This window comes from Martes martes (genome assembly GCF_963455335.1).
Source record: "Martes martes genome assembly, chromosome: 13".
Classification (NCBI taxonomy): Eukaryota; Metazoa; Chordata; class Mammalia; order Carnivora; family Mustelidae; genus Martes; species Martes martes.
In genome coordinates, this window is record NC_137901.1 from 85,016,544 (window position 1) to 85,032,993 (window position 16,450).

Below are 16,450 nucleotides of genomic sequence, written 5' to 3' on the forward strand. Positions count from 1 at the left end.
CTGTGATTTTCAATAACTTAATTTAGGTTCCGTGTGTGGGGAATCCTCCCAGGTTCTGGCTGCTAAGCCATGAAGTAAAGAGACTACAACTCCCAGGAGAAATTGCGTCCACACCCTCTGCGCACGCTCGACCTCGGAGACTATATAAGACAACGAGCCTGAGGGGGCGTGGCTTGGGCCAGAGCCACGAACTGTGGGCGGGGCCATAGGCGTGGCCATGGAGGGGGCGGCGCTGCCGGCGCGGCCCGGAACACGCTAGTGGAGCGGAAGATGGCGGCGGCAGCGGTGGCTGCAGCCGGGACCCCACTTGGGCTGAGGTGGAGGAGCCGCCGGCTCTGACCTCGCTCTGGCTCCGGTGCGCGCGGCGGAGCGTGTGCGAGGCCCCGCGCGTCGGGCAAGGGCGGCGGCGGCGACTCTGCGCCGCCCTGAGGAGCGCCCCGGCGGCGGCGCTGCTGCGGCTGAGGAGAGAGCCGGCTCCGGGCCTCCGCGTCCTCCTGCTCCCCGGGCCCCCCGCCTCCTCGGGGGGGCGGCGGCGGCGATGTTCTCGGTCCTCTCGTACGGGCGGCTGGTGGCCCGCGCCGTGCTCGGCGGCCTCTCGCAGACCGACCCCAGGGCCGGTGGCGGCGGTGGCGGTGACTACGGGCTGGTGACGGCCGGCTGCGGCTTCGGCAAAGACTTCCGCAAGGGCCTTCTCAAGAAGGGCGCGTGCTACGGGGACGACGCGTGCTTCGTGGCCCGGCACCGCTCGGCAGACGTGCTCGGTGAGTCCCCGGCCCGGGTCCCCCCGCCCCAGCCCCGGATCCACCTCCTGGGGACTCCCCTGCTCGGGGCTTCCCCAGTTTTTCCCTAGTTCCTCCGGGCGATGAGAGGAGCCCGAGAGCCAGTAGTAGCTGTAGGGAGGGAGCGCTTACTATGTGCCAGGCGCCGTGCCAAGCGTTCCAAGGTGCATTTTCCGTTGCAACAACCCCCATTTTAGAGATGAGGAAACTGAGCCGCAGAGCGGTCGAGCTTTGTGCTCAAGGTCACACAGCCTGACAATGTGACCAGTTTGTCCGAGTCCAAAACCGCACTGTTAGTCACTCGGCTGTGCCGGTCCCGACGACCTCGTCCCTCCCCCCGGAGACACCTGCAGACACCTAACCTCGCTCTTGTTCCCTCCCCGCCTCCTCCCTCTGCGCGCCCCGGAGATCTGATTCTTCGCGTGCTCCTGACGCCACAGCCTGACCACAGGCTGCGGGATCCAGAGCGGACTGACTGTCGTGAGCCCCAGACAGCCCAGCCGCTTTCTTTCGCCGCCTCGATGGTGACCAGATCTCCATCCTTTTCGGAGTCTCGCAGGCGATGGCCTGGTGAAAAAGCACTCGCAGTGCATTCTCCCAAACTGCTCTGGCCCACTTGAGGTCACTTGGGGTGGAAGAGAGTCTCCTTGACCCAAAATAGAATGGTCAACCTCCTTCAAACTGCAGCAAAGAAAACCTTGAGAATTGGTTAAAGCATTTTCAGGCCACAGGTGCTTCCAGAGGCCTATGCCAGTTACACCTTTGGCTGGGAGACTTGCGTATGAGCTTATAGAAAGGGCTAAATATAATTCACAAGCAATCAGAAAGTTTATCATAATGCATGTCTTTGGAGACTGTGTGTATGCCTTAGAATCATATGCCATTAAATCTCTTTTAATGAGTAAAGCACTTCCTTTGAAATTGAAGGACATGCTGTCATTGAACTTGGGTTCAAATGTCACTTTGGTTGCACTTCTCAGGTGAGGTTGAGTTTTTGACTGCTTTAAATTTCATATGCTGAGGCACAGTTTGGCATTGGAACAAATGGTCCTGTAACTTTTTATGACAATAATTATTTTTTAATTTGATTTCAGAATAACTGCCTATTACCTTTGTTTCTACTACATGTAGTGTTTGTGAACATGGTTACTGGAAATGTTGTTCTCAGTTTATGAATGACCCCATTAGCTGTGTTGAAAAAAATCATTTAGTGTTTAGGCAACACTCTTGATGTTAACTTTAAGAGGGTAGGGGCGGATTCAGTAGGTGAAGGAGCTTGTACATAGAAATCATACAAATTCACTTTGAAGTCAGCTTGACCCTGACTTAGTATCTTTTTTAAGAGGCTGTCAATAGCTGTCTTTTCCCATTACATTTAGAAGCTTCATTTAATGAGCTTGTGACCTGTGCTGCTTTTTCAAAATTGGAGTCAGTGCAGCAGAATAGGTGATAATGAGCCACTAATGTTCCCCCTTACAAATCTGTGTGCTGGCTTTTGTGAAAGATTTGCAATGTGATTAATGATTTGGGGACATTTTAATGAGTCAAATCCCTATGCTTGAGCTTGATTTTAAATTTTTTGAAGGCTACCTTCTTAATAAAGTGGGGTATTTATAAGGATATGGGGAATTTTGGTCAAACCCATTTTGAAAAAAGTATAAACCTACCATCTTGGCAGAAACCCTGCCAAACCTGGTTCTCAGCTTTGTCAACCTGTCTCTATGATACGTGGTTTTGGGCAAGAGCCTCTCAGCTCATTTTCCTCATCTAGACTAGAGGATGAAGGGAGTGGACTGACCCTTAGGGACTTCTGACCATCAGGTCATATTTTCTTTGTGTTTTGAAAAAACCTCACCCTTTGTTATTTTGCACCTCAAATAACAGGCATTACTTCCTATTGTATTCACATGGGTACCTTCAGTGTATTTCTCCTTTTATATTTGGCGCCAAACCAGTGGTTCTTAACTTTCCTTGGTTCACAGCCTCAGGAGTTTTGACTGCCCAAGGGCTCTCTCCCCAGAAAAATGTGCCTGGAGACAAAATTTTGCATAGGCATTCGGGAACTTCACTGACACCCCCCCCCCCCAACAAAGTCCATCTGTGTACCACTTAGTGGTCCCTCCACAGGGACCAGATTAGGAACCACAGCTCTGTAACCCCTCCAAAAGGAATACAGCCAGGCGTAACCAGACAGGTATTGCTTAGGTGACCTAGGGTTGGTCTTTGGCCATATTTGACAAAGAGCCATTTCGAGAGAGAGAAAGGGAGAATGTATGTATGTATGTGTGTGTTTGATATACAAATGAGGGGAGACAGGTTCTCTAGGACTGTCCTGTTTTGGAGGAGCTCTTCCAGAAAGTCATCTTGGGGTCCACCTGAAACAACTTTTGAGTAGGCCTCATTTGAACTTTGGCTTCTATAAACCAGTTTGTGGGATAGTGACTTCTATTTTATTGACAGTATCCCATCACAGGCACATCTGATTATTTCTTGCTATGAAAGAGGTGAAGCATCTCAGCAAGTCCTTAGTGAAGCTTTTCCTCCGGAAGTTGGAGTTGTAAACTGAAAAGCATTAAAGGACTATGTTGAATAATGTTATGTTGAACCTCAGTGCTTTGAACCTCCTAGTTCTACAGATAATTCATTTTCTTTGGGTTAACGCTGTGTTTGTTGCTAAATACATGTACATCTCACTGTGCTCATCTACAGTTCCTTGAATGTTTGGAATAAAAGCTATTTATTTCTTTTTTCTTAGAAAGAGAAAGCTGTTTCATTTCTTTAATTTAGAATTGATCTGTTCTATTAGTATACAGTGACTAAAAGTACTTGGTGCTTTACAGCATTTTTGTAGCATCCCCACTGGATTTCTTTTAGGAAAAACCGACTATCGTGGGTGTGGTGAGACATAGGAACCACTCCTATCCCCTGGGAAACTGGCAAAGGTGCTTTCTCTTTATTAGGTCCAACAGGAGTAAACCAATACCATCAGGAGCTATGTGCACTTTTCTTTTTTTCTTCTTCATTGTGGCTAATCCCGTGTTCTCTCATTACTCTATATGGCATGGATGCGTAAGTACACAAAAATATGAGAGCTGCCTAGTGTGTAATTGCTAGGCCTCCCACAGCTCTAAGCTGCTTAACAGCAGAATCAAAGACTGGTGAGAGTTGTAAGATTTAGAAACCCTGGACGCCAGTGAGGAAATGGAGGCCTACAGAGGGTCAAATGATTTTGCTAAGGTTATTCCACTAGTATGGCCGAACTAGGACCAGCACCAAGAGTGCCCATTACATACAGTCCACTTTCTGTAGCATCACTAGTTAAGTTTTCCTGATAACATGGGTGAATTCAAAACCAGTCTTTTCAGGTATAGTTTGTCCTTCTACTGCTTTTCCTGCTTGAGGGTGTGTGTGTATATATTTACAGCTTCTGTGTTCACACAATGACTCATAATTAAAATGCAACAAAAGTTCCTCCGCATGCTAAACCACAGTTTACTGAAACCACTTCTTTAAGAAATGGCAGCATGATCTATGCCATGTAAAAGCTGACCTCGGAATAGAGTTGTAAAGTAATTCTTATAAAACTGCCGGGGTTTATTGAAGCTTGATTTAACTTGAAACCTTAAAAAGAAATGAAAACAATTTCATATTCTAGCCTTTGGATATGATTTTGATTGTGGCCAGGATTTTTGAAGTGTTTTTGTGAGTAATGCTAATCTTAAAAGTAGTTGTCTTAAGGTATAAGGATTATGTGAACAATATAAGGATTAAAAGTTTATTTAGGAAGTGAGTAGATTAGTTAGAATTTTATGTTTTCCAACAGTCATGATAATTTTAATATATTTGGTAGAACCTCAGTAGCTGAAAGTGAATTATCCTTTTAATAACAAAGTAGTCACATTGGGAGAGTGTTTATGTGTGCTAATTTAAGCCTTTGAAGAAGTCATCTTTGGAATTTCCCTCAGCTAGACTTTAAGCTGTGTCAGGAAACTAGTCTCATTTTTATATAGTCATAATTTTCTGAAAGTCAAATTTTATCCAGATTTACCTCTTGACAGCAGACATGACCCTGGTTGAATTCTTAAAAATTGAGAGACAGGAAAAAAAAAAAATGAGATACAGAATTCATCTGTCAGAACGTTTAGCTTTTAAAGTAAAAAAAAAAATGGTGGCATTTAGTATGTTCACAGGGTTGTCCAACCACCACCACTGACTAGTTTCAGAACATATTCACCACCTCAAAAGAAACCCCTGTGCACTAGCAGTCACTCTCAGTCTTCCCTCCCTCAACCCCTGGCAACAGAAAGTATAGGCTGACAAGAGATTTGCCTATTATGGACATTTCATATAAATGGAATCATATAAAATGTGATCTTTTGTATCTGGCTTTTTTCACTTAATATATTTTAAGGTCGACCCACATTGTAGTTTGTCTCAGTGCTTTGCTCCTTTTTATGGGTGAATAATATTCCAACTGTATGGATAGACCATGTTTTTTATCCATTCATCTATGAACGGACATTGGGTTGTTTCCGCAGGTACTTTTAGCTGTTGGAATAGTGCTGCTATGACATATCCATGTACAGGTTTTGGTGTGAACATATATTTTTCACTGTATATATTCATATATACCCAAAAATGGAATTGTTGGGTCTTACTATAACTTTATGAGGAATATAGCTGTTTTTTCTATAATTATTTTTATATACTTATAATTGAGCAAGGAAAATATTTTTTTAAAGGTAACAAATGGAAGTTCTAAGATTAATCATTACTTTGTTATTATTTTTTTCTTAAGATTTTATTTATTTGACACAGAGAGACAGAGAGGGAATACAAGCAGGGGAAGCGTCAGAGGGAGAAGCAGGCTTCCCGCGGAGCAGGGAACACGATGTGGGGCTCGGACGCTGGATCATGACCTGAGTGGAAGGCAGACATTTCACAACTGAGCCACCCAGGCGCCCAGTACTTAATTTTTTTTACTTTTTAAAGATTTTGTTTGTCAGAGAAAGAGAGAGCGCCATTAGTGAGCAAGCACAAGTAATGGGAGTGGCAGGCAGAGGGAGGAGGAGAAGCAGCCCCTCCACTGAGCGAGGGTCTTGATGCTTGACTCATCCACGGACCCTGGGATCATGACCCGAGCTGAAGGCAGACATTTAACCTACTGAGCCACCCGGGTGTCCCTAATCAGTACTTTAACTATGCCTGATTTCATAATCTATGTGCTTTCAAGAGGAAATTGTGGACTATTAAAGGAAATGGAGGGTTGTGGGTTCAGTAAAAGAGCTTTCTAGGACTCATAGAAACAGCAAAGCTTAAGAAGACACTAACCCAAAAAAAAGAAAGAAAAAGCCACAAATTTGACTAGTTGCTATCTGACTTTTCTGAGTGTTCTGTCATTGTGTAATAAAGAAGATTACAAGGTTGATGGTTAGAGGAATTTTGCTGTTTGATTTTTGAACTTTTGCTCCCTGATATTTTTCTCATTTTGCTATACAGATATATTGTACTTTTCAGAGGTTCTTATAAGGCACAATATTTTTAAAGTCATTTCCTCATTTGTTAAACTGTCAAAACTTCTTTTCCTTTTTTTAGTCTTTAGAAATTCTCAAGCTTAGTTTTAAATTTCCCTAATTTTCAGTTTCTCTCAGTGTGTTAATCTTTTTAAAGAATTTTGAATGAATTTTTTGTAGAGCAAGGAATTGAACTTCGAAAGCATGACTGTTTATACTTTTTCAAAAATACTTTTTTGTTAAAAGGTTTTAAATTGTAGCAGGAGGTAAGAGACACGCTTTAGTTGGTTGTAGTGGGGTTTTTTTGGGGGGGGGCGGGGAGGGACTGGATCAGAGGAAGCTCTTCCCTGAACTTTAGCACTGCGTTATGAAACTGGGCAACACCAAAACTTGAATAGCTGCAACAGTATCCAAATGGAGTTTGTACTCAAGTGTGACTCAAGAAGCATTATACTCAGGCCACAGTATTTGACTTAACAACTGTGTTCTTTGAGTAGACGCTTATGTCAAGTTCAAGCTAAATGTCAAATGCATTTTATGTAGGTCCCCATGCCTTTTAGAGAGGCCTTACTTGGGACTTCAGGTTCAGAATTTTCGGAAAAATGCTTTAGAAAAGTAAGTTAACATTAGTATTTCCTTCCTGAAGAAATTTGACTTTTCAAACAAGAAGTTCTAGTTAGTTGAAAACAGTGTACCTTGTGAGTTTGTCTTTCAAAATTAGTGTTAACTCTTGGTCTCATTTTATGAAGTAGTGCTCTCTCTGTCTCCCTCTCTGTCTCTCTCATGCTCTCTCTCTGTCTCTCTCTCTCAAGTAAATAAATAATAAATAATAGTAAAATAATAAAATAGTAAAATAATAAAGTACTGAATCCTAATTTTTGTCATTTGTAATAAAATTTAGTGATCTGTTTTGTTTGGGAGTTGTCAAATATTTTAAAAATACAGTAGTTTGCAGTCTCCTTGAGAGCTAAAATCATTTGTTTCCTATTAAACAATACACACAATTTTATAGAATTGCATCATAAATCAAGACTTTTTGCAAAAACTGACTTACTGCAGAGGGCATTGGACTGAAAACACATACTTAATCATCTAAACTTGATTTGGCAAGTGGCATAGCTCTTTCAGTTTAGTTTAAAATTTTGAGGCAAAAAAGATGCTCAGTTCCTTTGAATAAGATCCCAAATAGAATTTTGGGTGGATTGAGAGGTGGGTGTATAAAACTTTTCCTTAAAGAGTAAAAGTGCTTCACTCTTTTTCCTGAGCATTTATTCAGTATCTTGACCTAAAATATGATTCATCTTATCAGTGCTTTATATATAGTGATTTAGATTTAACAGTGTGTTTTGTGTTTTACATTGTTTTATCTTTTAGCTATGAATAGCTGCTTACTTATCTCCACTTAATTTGCATCTGTTTCCTTATGTATAAAGTTGACTCATCAATAAAGTCAATATAGCTAGGATCATAGCTGGAACTTGGACCTAAGTTTCCTGCTTGTGTGTCTAGTGTTTTAAGTAAATGCTTTTGTTTTGTGCTTGTAAAAATAACACATGTTCAGAAAAGCGCAGTATAAAACACCTGTAACTCATAACTGAGCTATAGTCAGTGTGGTTTCCTTCAGCTTTTGTGTATATAGAATTGCATGTATACATACTATTAAATAAAGTTGAGTTAATATATATATTCTGCTCTGAAGTGTTATTTTTATTTAATGTAAACTGAGCATATTTCCATGCATAATTGCATAGTATTTTTCTGCACATATAACCCATGATTTGTTTAATAACCAGTTCTCTATTTTTAGTTATTTAGATTATTTCCAGTTTTCTTTTTCTTTTTAAGATTTATTTATTTAAACGATTTTATTTAGTTATTTATTTGTGAGAGAAAGAGCACACACAACCAGGCAGTGTGGCAGGCAGAGGCAGAGAGAGAAGCAGGCTCCCTGCTGAGCAAGGAGCCCGATGTGGGGCTCAATCCCAGGACCCCGGGAGCATGACCTGAGCCGAAGGCAGTGGCTTAACCGACTGAGCCACCCAGGCGTCCCTTTATTTATTTTTTTAAAGTCTTACTTATTTAATTAATCTCTACACCCAGTGTGGAGCTTGAACTCACAACCCCAAGATCAAGAACTGCATGCTTGGGCGCCTGCATAGCTCAGTTGGGTAAACAATTGCCTTCCCTGGGGTCATCATCCTGGAGTCCCCGGATCAGGTCCTGCATCAGGCTCCCAGCTCAGCAGGGAGTCTGCTTTTATCTCTGACCTTCTACCCTCTCATGCTCTCTCTCTGTCTCTCTCTCTCAAGTAAATAAATAAAATCTTAAAAAAAAACCAAAAACACATGCTTTACCTACTGTCAAACAGGCGCCCCAATTTCCAATTTTTTGTTTTGAGTAACATTAGAGTGAATGAGTATCTCTGCACCCGAATACTTCCTTAGAATAAATTCCTCGAAGAGTTCTTGAGTCAAAGGCTGTGAACATTTGCAAGGCCTCTGATATGACTGTTAGCATGGATCTCTCCAGAAGGGTTATGCTAATTTATACCTTCCAGTTGTTATGAAATCGCTGTCATCAAAAGCTTATTGTTGATCTTGAGTCTGTCACATTTAACAATTTTATAAATTTACCAGGTTCTTAAGTAGTTGTTTTGTGGTGAATAAGTTTGGTGAATAGTTCTAGAATTGATTGGATTGTTGGTATGAATCCCACGGACTACAGAATGACTGCAAAACCTTTGCCAGAGACTACAAAAGTGACTTACTACAAAGAGTGCTTTCTGTTGAAAGACCCAGTATTATTTTGACTCAGGCCAATTCCAACACATTTTTGTACTGGTTTTTCTTTTACTCATTAACAGACTATATTGAAAAGAAAGGGAATTTCTTTGTGTGTGTGTATGTGTGCTGCTTTGACTGTACATTTTGATCTTTCAAGGATGCTATCTATCATCCAGGAAGTTTTTTGGCTTATCAGAATTAGTTTCTGCTGTCATTTGATGTAGATGAAAAAGATTAGCTGTGCTGAATGAAACAAATAGTGCTCCTGTTTTCACATCAATGTTTGGATATAGCACTTTTGGATAAGAAAATAGATGTGAGCTATTTGCATAAGAGGTAGAAAACTGTTCATGGCCTCTGAGTTAACCACTGATTGGTAATATGGTCATCAATGTTGCTATGAAATGAAGTCTAGACAAGGATGTCTTATGCATACATTTTTAAAAAAGATTTTATGTATTTATTTGACAGCACAAGCAGGGGGAGTGGCAGGCAGAGGGAGAAGCAGGCTCCCCACTGAGCAAGGAGCCTGATTGATGTGGGGCTCAATCCTAGGACCCTGGGATCATGACCTGAGCTGAAGGCAGATGCTTAACCAACTGAACCACCCAGGCACCCACACACACATTGTTTTTAAGAATTCACTTCTCGGGGTGCGAAGTCCGGCATCGGGCTCTTTGTTCAGCAAGGAGCCTGCTTCCATCTCTCTCTGCCTACTTGTGATTTCTCTCTCTCTCTCTATGTGTCAAATAAATAAATCTTCAAAAAAAAAAAAAAGGAATTCACTTCTCTTGGTTCTTGAGCAACAACCTTGATCTTATCGTTGCTTTTTTTGTTCTTGTACGCTAAATTCACTGAACAGTCAGTGGTCTTTGGATAACAAAGTGTTTTTTGTGAATATGTTCCATGTACGCATATTTATTTACAGATCATCTGAATTCAGTGAAGTAAATTAATGCTAATCTATAACCACCTTTTATTCTTTTATCAGAATTTCAAATTGAAAAATGGTTGGCTGGACTTTTTGTTAGTTAGGCTTAGTTTATTAGACTTTAGTTAGTTAGGCTTAAAGAAAAAGCATATTCTCCAACTTTTTCGGTGGTTAGAACCAAAGTAGAAGGATATGGGGCAGTATTTTTACTGTCTGAATCATTATTGAAACTTCTCTGAAAACATACATGTGTTGGTGTAATAAGGAGAAAGGAAAATTTGGGAAGGCTAAAATGGAGTCTTTCCTTTAAAACTAGGTCATGTAATAAATGTAATGTTGTGTGTGAAAGATAAAGTATAGCTATATGTTAACCTTTATTTAATAGTTTCTAAAACAGGTTCCCTTTTCTTGCCATATGACTTAGAATCCCAGAATCTTAGATCTTAGAAAAAGGAACTCTTGGGAGAATTTGTCCTCCTGCCCCTTATTTCACAGGTGACAAAACTAAAGCTTAGAGAAGTCATTTGGCCAGTGTCCTACAACCAGTTAGTGGCAGAGTAAGCTGGGAGTGGTGTCATCCCCTGACTCCTTTTCAGGGTTCTTTCCATCAAACTTTCTTATATGGTCTGTGAGAGGAGCATCCTGTAGCTAGCTCCAACCCAGGGCACAACATCTCGTGCAACTCTAGGTTGAAATACTGGATGCATTCTCGTTTTGGAGTTCTCAGATGAAAGTTAGTACACCAGAGTGTTGGTATTCTAACTTTTCAGTACAGTCAACTGAATTCATTGTTTACTGGTTGTTTCCTGTAAGTCCCTGATGGGTGCTATGAAGAAGACCAAGAATAAGAAGAGACTTCAGCTGTAAAGTCTGGCAGGGAAGGCCTCAGGAACAGTACAAAGAATACACACACATTAGGTGTTGTGGAAGCATGGAGTCAGGTCTTAATAGATAGGTTTTTCAGTAATTGAGGCAAGTGGGAAGAATGATGGTCAAGCTCTCCAGGTTGAGGGATCAGCAGATACAGAAGATTAAGATTCTTCAAACTACAGCTGCTTTATGGCTAGAGAGTAGTTTGGGCTGACCAAGTGGCTTTGGGAGGACGGTTGAGAATTGTTAGAAAATAGGTTGAGACCAAACTGTTGAAGGTCACAATTGCCATGTTAAATAACTGGGTTTCCTTTTTTTGTTGTTTTTTTTTTTTTTTGTTAGGAAGCTATAGAAGATGTTTTTGCCTTTGTTTTGGGTTTGCTTTGGTGGCTTTGGAAGAGGCACCACATTGAAATGGTACAAAATTCAAAAGGTATATTCTAAATTTAAAAGGGTGCAGAGTGAAGTCTCTCACTCTTGACTTCGAGCTGCAGGTTCCTCTCCCAGAAGGAGCTAATGTTATCAGTTTCTTGTGTATCCTTCCAGAAAAAAAATTTTTTTTTAAGATTTTATTTATTTATTTGACAGACAGAGATCACAAGTAGACAGAGAGATAGGCAGAGAGAGAGGAAGGGAAGCAGGCTCCTTGCTGAGCAGAGAGCCCGATGTGGGGCTCCATCCCAGGACCCTGAGACCATGACCTGAGCCAAAGGCAGAGGCTTTAACCCACTGAGCCACCCAGGCGCCCCCAGAAAATTTTTTTTAAAGATTTTATTTTACAGAGAGTACAAGCAGAGGGAGCAGCAGGCAGAGGGAGAGAGAGAGAAGCAGGCTTCTGCTGAGCAGAGAGCCCAGTGTGGGGCTTGATCCCAGTAGGCTAGGATCATGACTTGAGCTGAAGGCAGATGTTTAACCAACTGAGCCACTCAGGCGCGCCCCGCTCCCCCTCACCCCACCGAGGATGTTTTTACATATAAAAGTAGAAAAGTGCATATACGTGGAAGGTATTTGATAAGAGTAACATGGACATAGTAATCTTATAAAAAGCAAAAAAGAAAGAAAGAAAAGAAAATAACACAGAGGGTAATGGGAGAATAGGAAAGCAAAAGACCAGTTAGGAAGCTACTGAAATAGTCTGAGCTAGAAAAGGCTTTAACTAGGGCAGTTCAAAGTACTCCGGCTTCAGAAATATTGCAGAATTAATAGGACTTAGTGATAATTCGACAAAGAGGGTGAAAGAAAAAAGAGAAATTGAAGTTGGTTTTTGAGGTTTTGCATCTGGAAGCCGCCTTAAGTTTCTAGCCTACAGGTGTAGGTGGGTTGGCTGCCATTAATCAGGTTAGGATATGCAAGAGAAGGATCAAATTTGGGAATGGAAAAACAGGATTGCTTGGTGGAAGAGGCATTTCGGAGATGGAATCATCTGGCTCATGTAATGGTTAAGTCCAGCTGGTCTATACTGAGTTCTGCAGTGATTCTCATTAGGATCACCTGTGCAGTTTGGTTTTGATCCTTTGCTAGGAGGCCCAGGCCCATCCTGGACAAACTGACTCAGGAGGTGGTGCTTGGGTAATCTCCGTGTGCAAGAATTGAGAACTTTGGTACCATGTACTAGGCCAGCCTCCAGAGATGAAAAAGATGGTTGGTTAGCAATGAAAAGAGACTCAGCCCTGAAGAGGAGTCACAATATAGAGAGGGGGAAGGGAGATAGGAAAGTTGTGATAGAGGTTCTGTAATTATTGTAATTATCTAAGGAAGTGGTTTAGGCTAATTTATGTATCACTAGTTGTTACAAGATTTTCCATTTAAAATAAAGAATATCTAAGTCAGAACCCTGGCACCTAGCAGGCAGCAGGCAATTAAGAAATAATTGTTTTTTTAAAAAAAAGATTTGTTTAAAAAAAGAGAGAGATTTGTTAAATAAGATTATTTCAGAGCCATTTCTGGAAAAAGAAAACTAATTTCTTCAAAGTGCAGGTGGATCTGTTTTTCCTTGTGTATTTTTTAGAGAGATAAGTTTGTTTCTTACATACTATTAAATGTTTAATGAGATATTGAATGGTGGTGGATGTCTGATGGGAAAAACTGAATGCACCACTCATCTTTTATACATTATCTGTGAGTGGGAATTATCTTTTGGTTGTGACCACAGAACAGTGTTTGTAGACTACAAACACCTAATCAAACATTGTTTTTTCTGATTGCTACAGGCCAGACTATTCTCTATGCTGTTATTTAATCTTAAAGAGAGGCATAACTCTTTTATTGCATGTTGACTGGGAACTGAGCATTGTGGCAGGTTTTCTTTAACACATTATCCCTGTTCCTCACATCAGCCTTGTGATTTCCATTATTATACCCATTTACAGGTGAAGATACTAAGGCTCAGAGAGCTACCCAAGGTCACCTTTGGTACACTTAACTCTAGTCCTGGAGCTGCAGTTTGAACCCAAATCTGACTCCAAAGCCTGTGCCCTTGCCTAGTGTGTATACACTGCTTTTCAAGTCAAATGATCATTTAAAACTTTGTTTTACTGAAGTGATCTTTACTGAGTCTGAATAGTACTTTGATATTAGCTATTCCTAGGCTAACAGTTGAGCAAAGCCCCTTCATTAAAGCAAATAAAGGCCTCAGTTGAACTAGTTCAGTGGACCACGGGGACTTGGGTGGCTTTAGGCCAGCCCTTTCTGGGCACCTGCTTTATGCCTGAATTCCTGCAGTATATATCGTTTTGGGCTGATTGCTGGTCAGAGGTTCCTGGAGGAATGTAATAGGCATTTACCTGGAGGTCAGGTTTCTCTGCTCTTAGAGCTCTAACCTCACCTTTATTACTGCACTTTATCCGTATTAGTCAGAATCTTCAGGAACTGACCAAATTGCCTCTATCCTCAACTTCCTCCCTCATGACTCATGGTTTCATCCTTCAGGGCTCGTATCAGCCACTTCTTTTCTCCATGAATATTTTTCCTGATTCCTTTAGCTAGGTGTAATCTGGTCGTCTTGCTTTAGTTTTTATTGGTGCATGTTTATTTTGTTAGAACCATTTACCGTAAACCTCTCCAAACCCCTCTCCCCTGCCATAGTCACTACCATTTGATTTTAAGCTCCGTGGGGAGGAAATCTTTTGTTATATGTAAATTCCTTTAGCTGCTTTAGTGTCATGTATATAGAAAAAGTTCAATAAACCTTTCAATAAAAATTAAAAAAAAAATTTTTTTAAACAAAATTTTTCAGTAAAAAAATGTTGAGTAACTTTAATATTGTGTGTAAGTGTAAAATGTAGCTCTAACTGGATTTATATAGTTTTTTAAATCCCTCCCATAACGGTAATATACATACTCACTATTGGAAAATGTGGAAAATAAAAAAGAAGAAAAACAATTACTGGTCCTATCACCCAAAGATCATTACTTAATTAAACAGCATGTAGGAAAAAAAATGAATTAGTGTTTAGAAATTAAGGGACAGTTATCCACTTGGCAGGGTTATTCATGTTCTCATTTTTTTATAAAAGAGTGTTTGTGCCAGAGCTACATGTGACTCTTGACCTCTCCCAGAGGGTAGTATTTCAGTAAAGGCCAGCTCTTACTTTTATAGAGGGGTGAGAAAACCAGGGAGGTAAATAGTAACCTCTTTGGGGTTAGGTCAAGGATATATAGCTTAATTGTCATAAACATTAGGTTAACCTCTAAGACCAGAATTCTAGATCTAATCTTATAAATTATAAACAGAAGGAAAAATTCTTAGCCTAACAGGCCAGTACAAGTAGGCACACATCAAATAGCTAGACTTTAATTGCTGCTATTTTCTTATTTAAATGTCAAATTATTAGGTGTTATATAACATTTTCTAATATCTAGAAACTAATAGGAGTGTCAGGTTTAATAGAAGCCCTTAATTCAATAACACAGTAAGAGCCCTGCCCATACTGTCCATAGTTCACTCTAAGTGTGAGCCTGTGATTTGCCTGTTGCTTTTTTCTATTCCGAAAGCACTGCTAACAGCATTTAGCATTTGGGAAACATATGTTGCAGCTCATAAAGAAGTGAAATTACCTTTTCTGTGACTTCACCTTCAACTCTTCGGTTTGTGTGGTGAGAAGGTAGTGATTCCTACCCAAATCTGTAAGATACCCAAGGTCCCCAGGTCACATTGAGCCAAATGTTCCACATTAAGTGTTTGGTATTTAAACAGAAGAGCTAAAGTTAGAGGAAGAACATTGTATTTTAAAAAGGTTGGCTTTAGGGGCACCTGGGTGGCTCAGTCAGTTAAGCATCTGACTCTTGGTTTTGGTTTAGGTCATGATCTTGGGGTCGTGAGTTTGAGCCCTGCATTGGGCTCCGTGCTTAGCTTGGAGTCTGCTTGGGATTCCTTCCCCCTCCCACTCTCTACTCCTCCCCTGCTCTAAAATACTTCTCTCTCTAAAATAAAATAAAATCTTAAAAAAAATTTTTTTTGACTGAGTTTCTTGAGTTTCTTTGCCTTCACACTGTCATTTCCTTAACCTCTTTCCAGCATTTTTCACTGCTTTTTTAAGGCAAGGTAGCTGCCCAGAGTAGTCTGGAAGTTACTTTCTCTAGATAATGAAGTATTCTGGGCAGTAGGTATGAATATGTGTGTGTGTGTGTACATTTTAATTTGATTAATTAAGAAGTAATTTTGTGTTTACTAAACTGGAAAGGAATAGCTATTTTGTTTGGAATTCTAAAACGTAAAATGGACCATTTATTCCTGTGTTGGGGTCCTTATTGGAGTTTTGTTAACTGCCTCAGACAGTTTGATTTCTTTAGCAGAATTTGAGTTTTGCTTATAGGTTCCACTTTAGCACATTTTATTATAGGATTGAACCTTTCTTCCTTTTCATTCTTTCAGCTTCATTGCCTCAGCTTTTGAGTTATCTGTTCTGCTTAGAGATCTTGAGTTCTTGACGTAGACTTGGTCTCTGGAGAATCAGAAGAAGCAGGTTTCGTTGTGATTAATGCAGAGTGGTTGCTTTGGGGAAACTTTTTGCAATGGGAATATATCACTTGCTTGTTAAAGCGGGAAGACCATCATAATCTATATAATTTCACCTCTAGAGAACTGAAAGGACTGTTAGTCAAAGCAAATTGTACTTTTCTGAATAACTCAACTGTTGAATTTTTTTTTTCCAGTAATCCTTTTTGTTCCCTTTGGGATAATTATTTGCAGATACAACATTTCACAGTCCTGAATCACAGGGGAGTGTTCTTAATGTCCAAATAGTTGAGGCTTCAGCAATGTTAATACAAATATGATCTGTTCTCTTTGATAGATATTAAGTTTATACTCTGATCTCATTTTTCTTTAGTTATAATGCTGCATGTTGTGATGTCTCTAGATAAAGAAGTTTGGCTCTGAGAATACTAGATTATAGTATATGAAGAAGAACCTCTTCATCTGAAAAGAAGCTGGCTATAGTACTGCAATAAATACCACCTCACCAGTGCCTCATTAGATGACTACTTGCTGCAGAAAATGTAAAACCAGATATCATTATCCCTCCGTATTCAACTCTTGTGATCAAGCCAGATTCTTACTCAGTTTCTCTTCTG

At 40.4% G+C, this 16,450-nt stretch overlaps 1 protein-coding gene across 1 annotated transcript in view; it reads left to right on the forward strand.

Annotated features, from left to right (window-relative positions):
• The first annotated feature begins 247 nt into the window (after positions 1-247).
• PPTC7 (protein phosphatase targeting COQ7) overlaps positions 248-16,450 on the forward strand; it is a 39,529-nt gene continuing 23,326 nt past the window's right edge. The window contains exon 1 of the mRNA XM_080821066.1: positions 248-761. Coding sequence (XP_080677192.1) covers positions 539-761 — 223 coding nt within the window. The 5' untranslated portion in view covers positions 248-538. The remainder of the gene's footprint in view (positions 762-16,450) is intronic.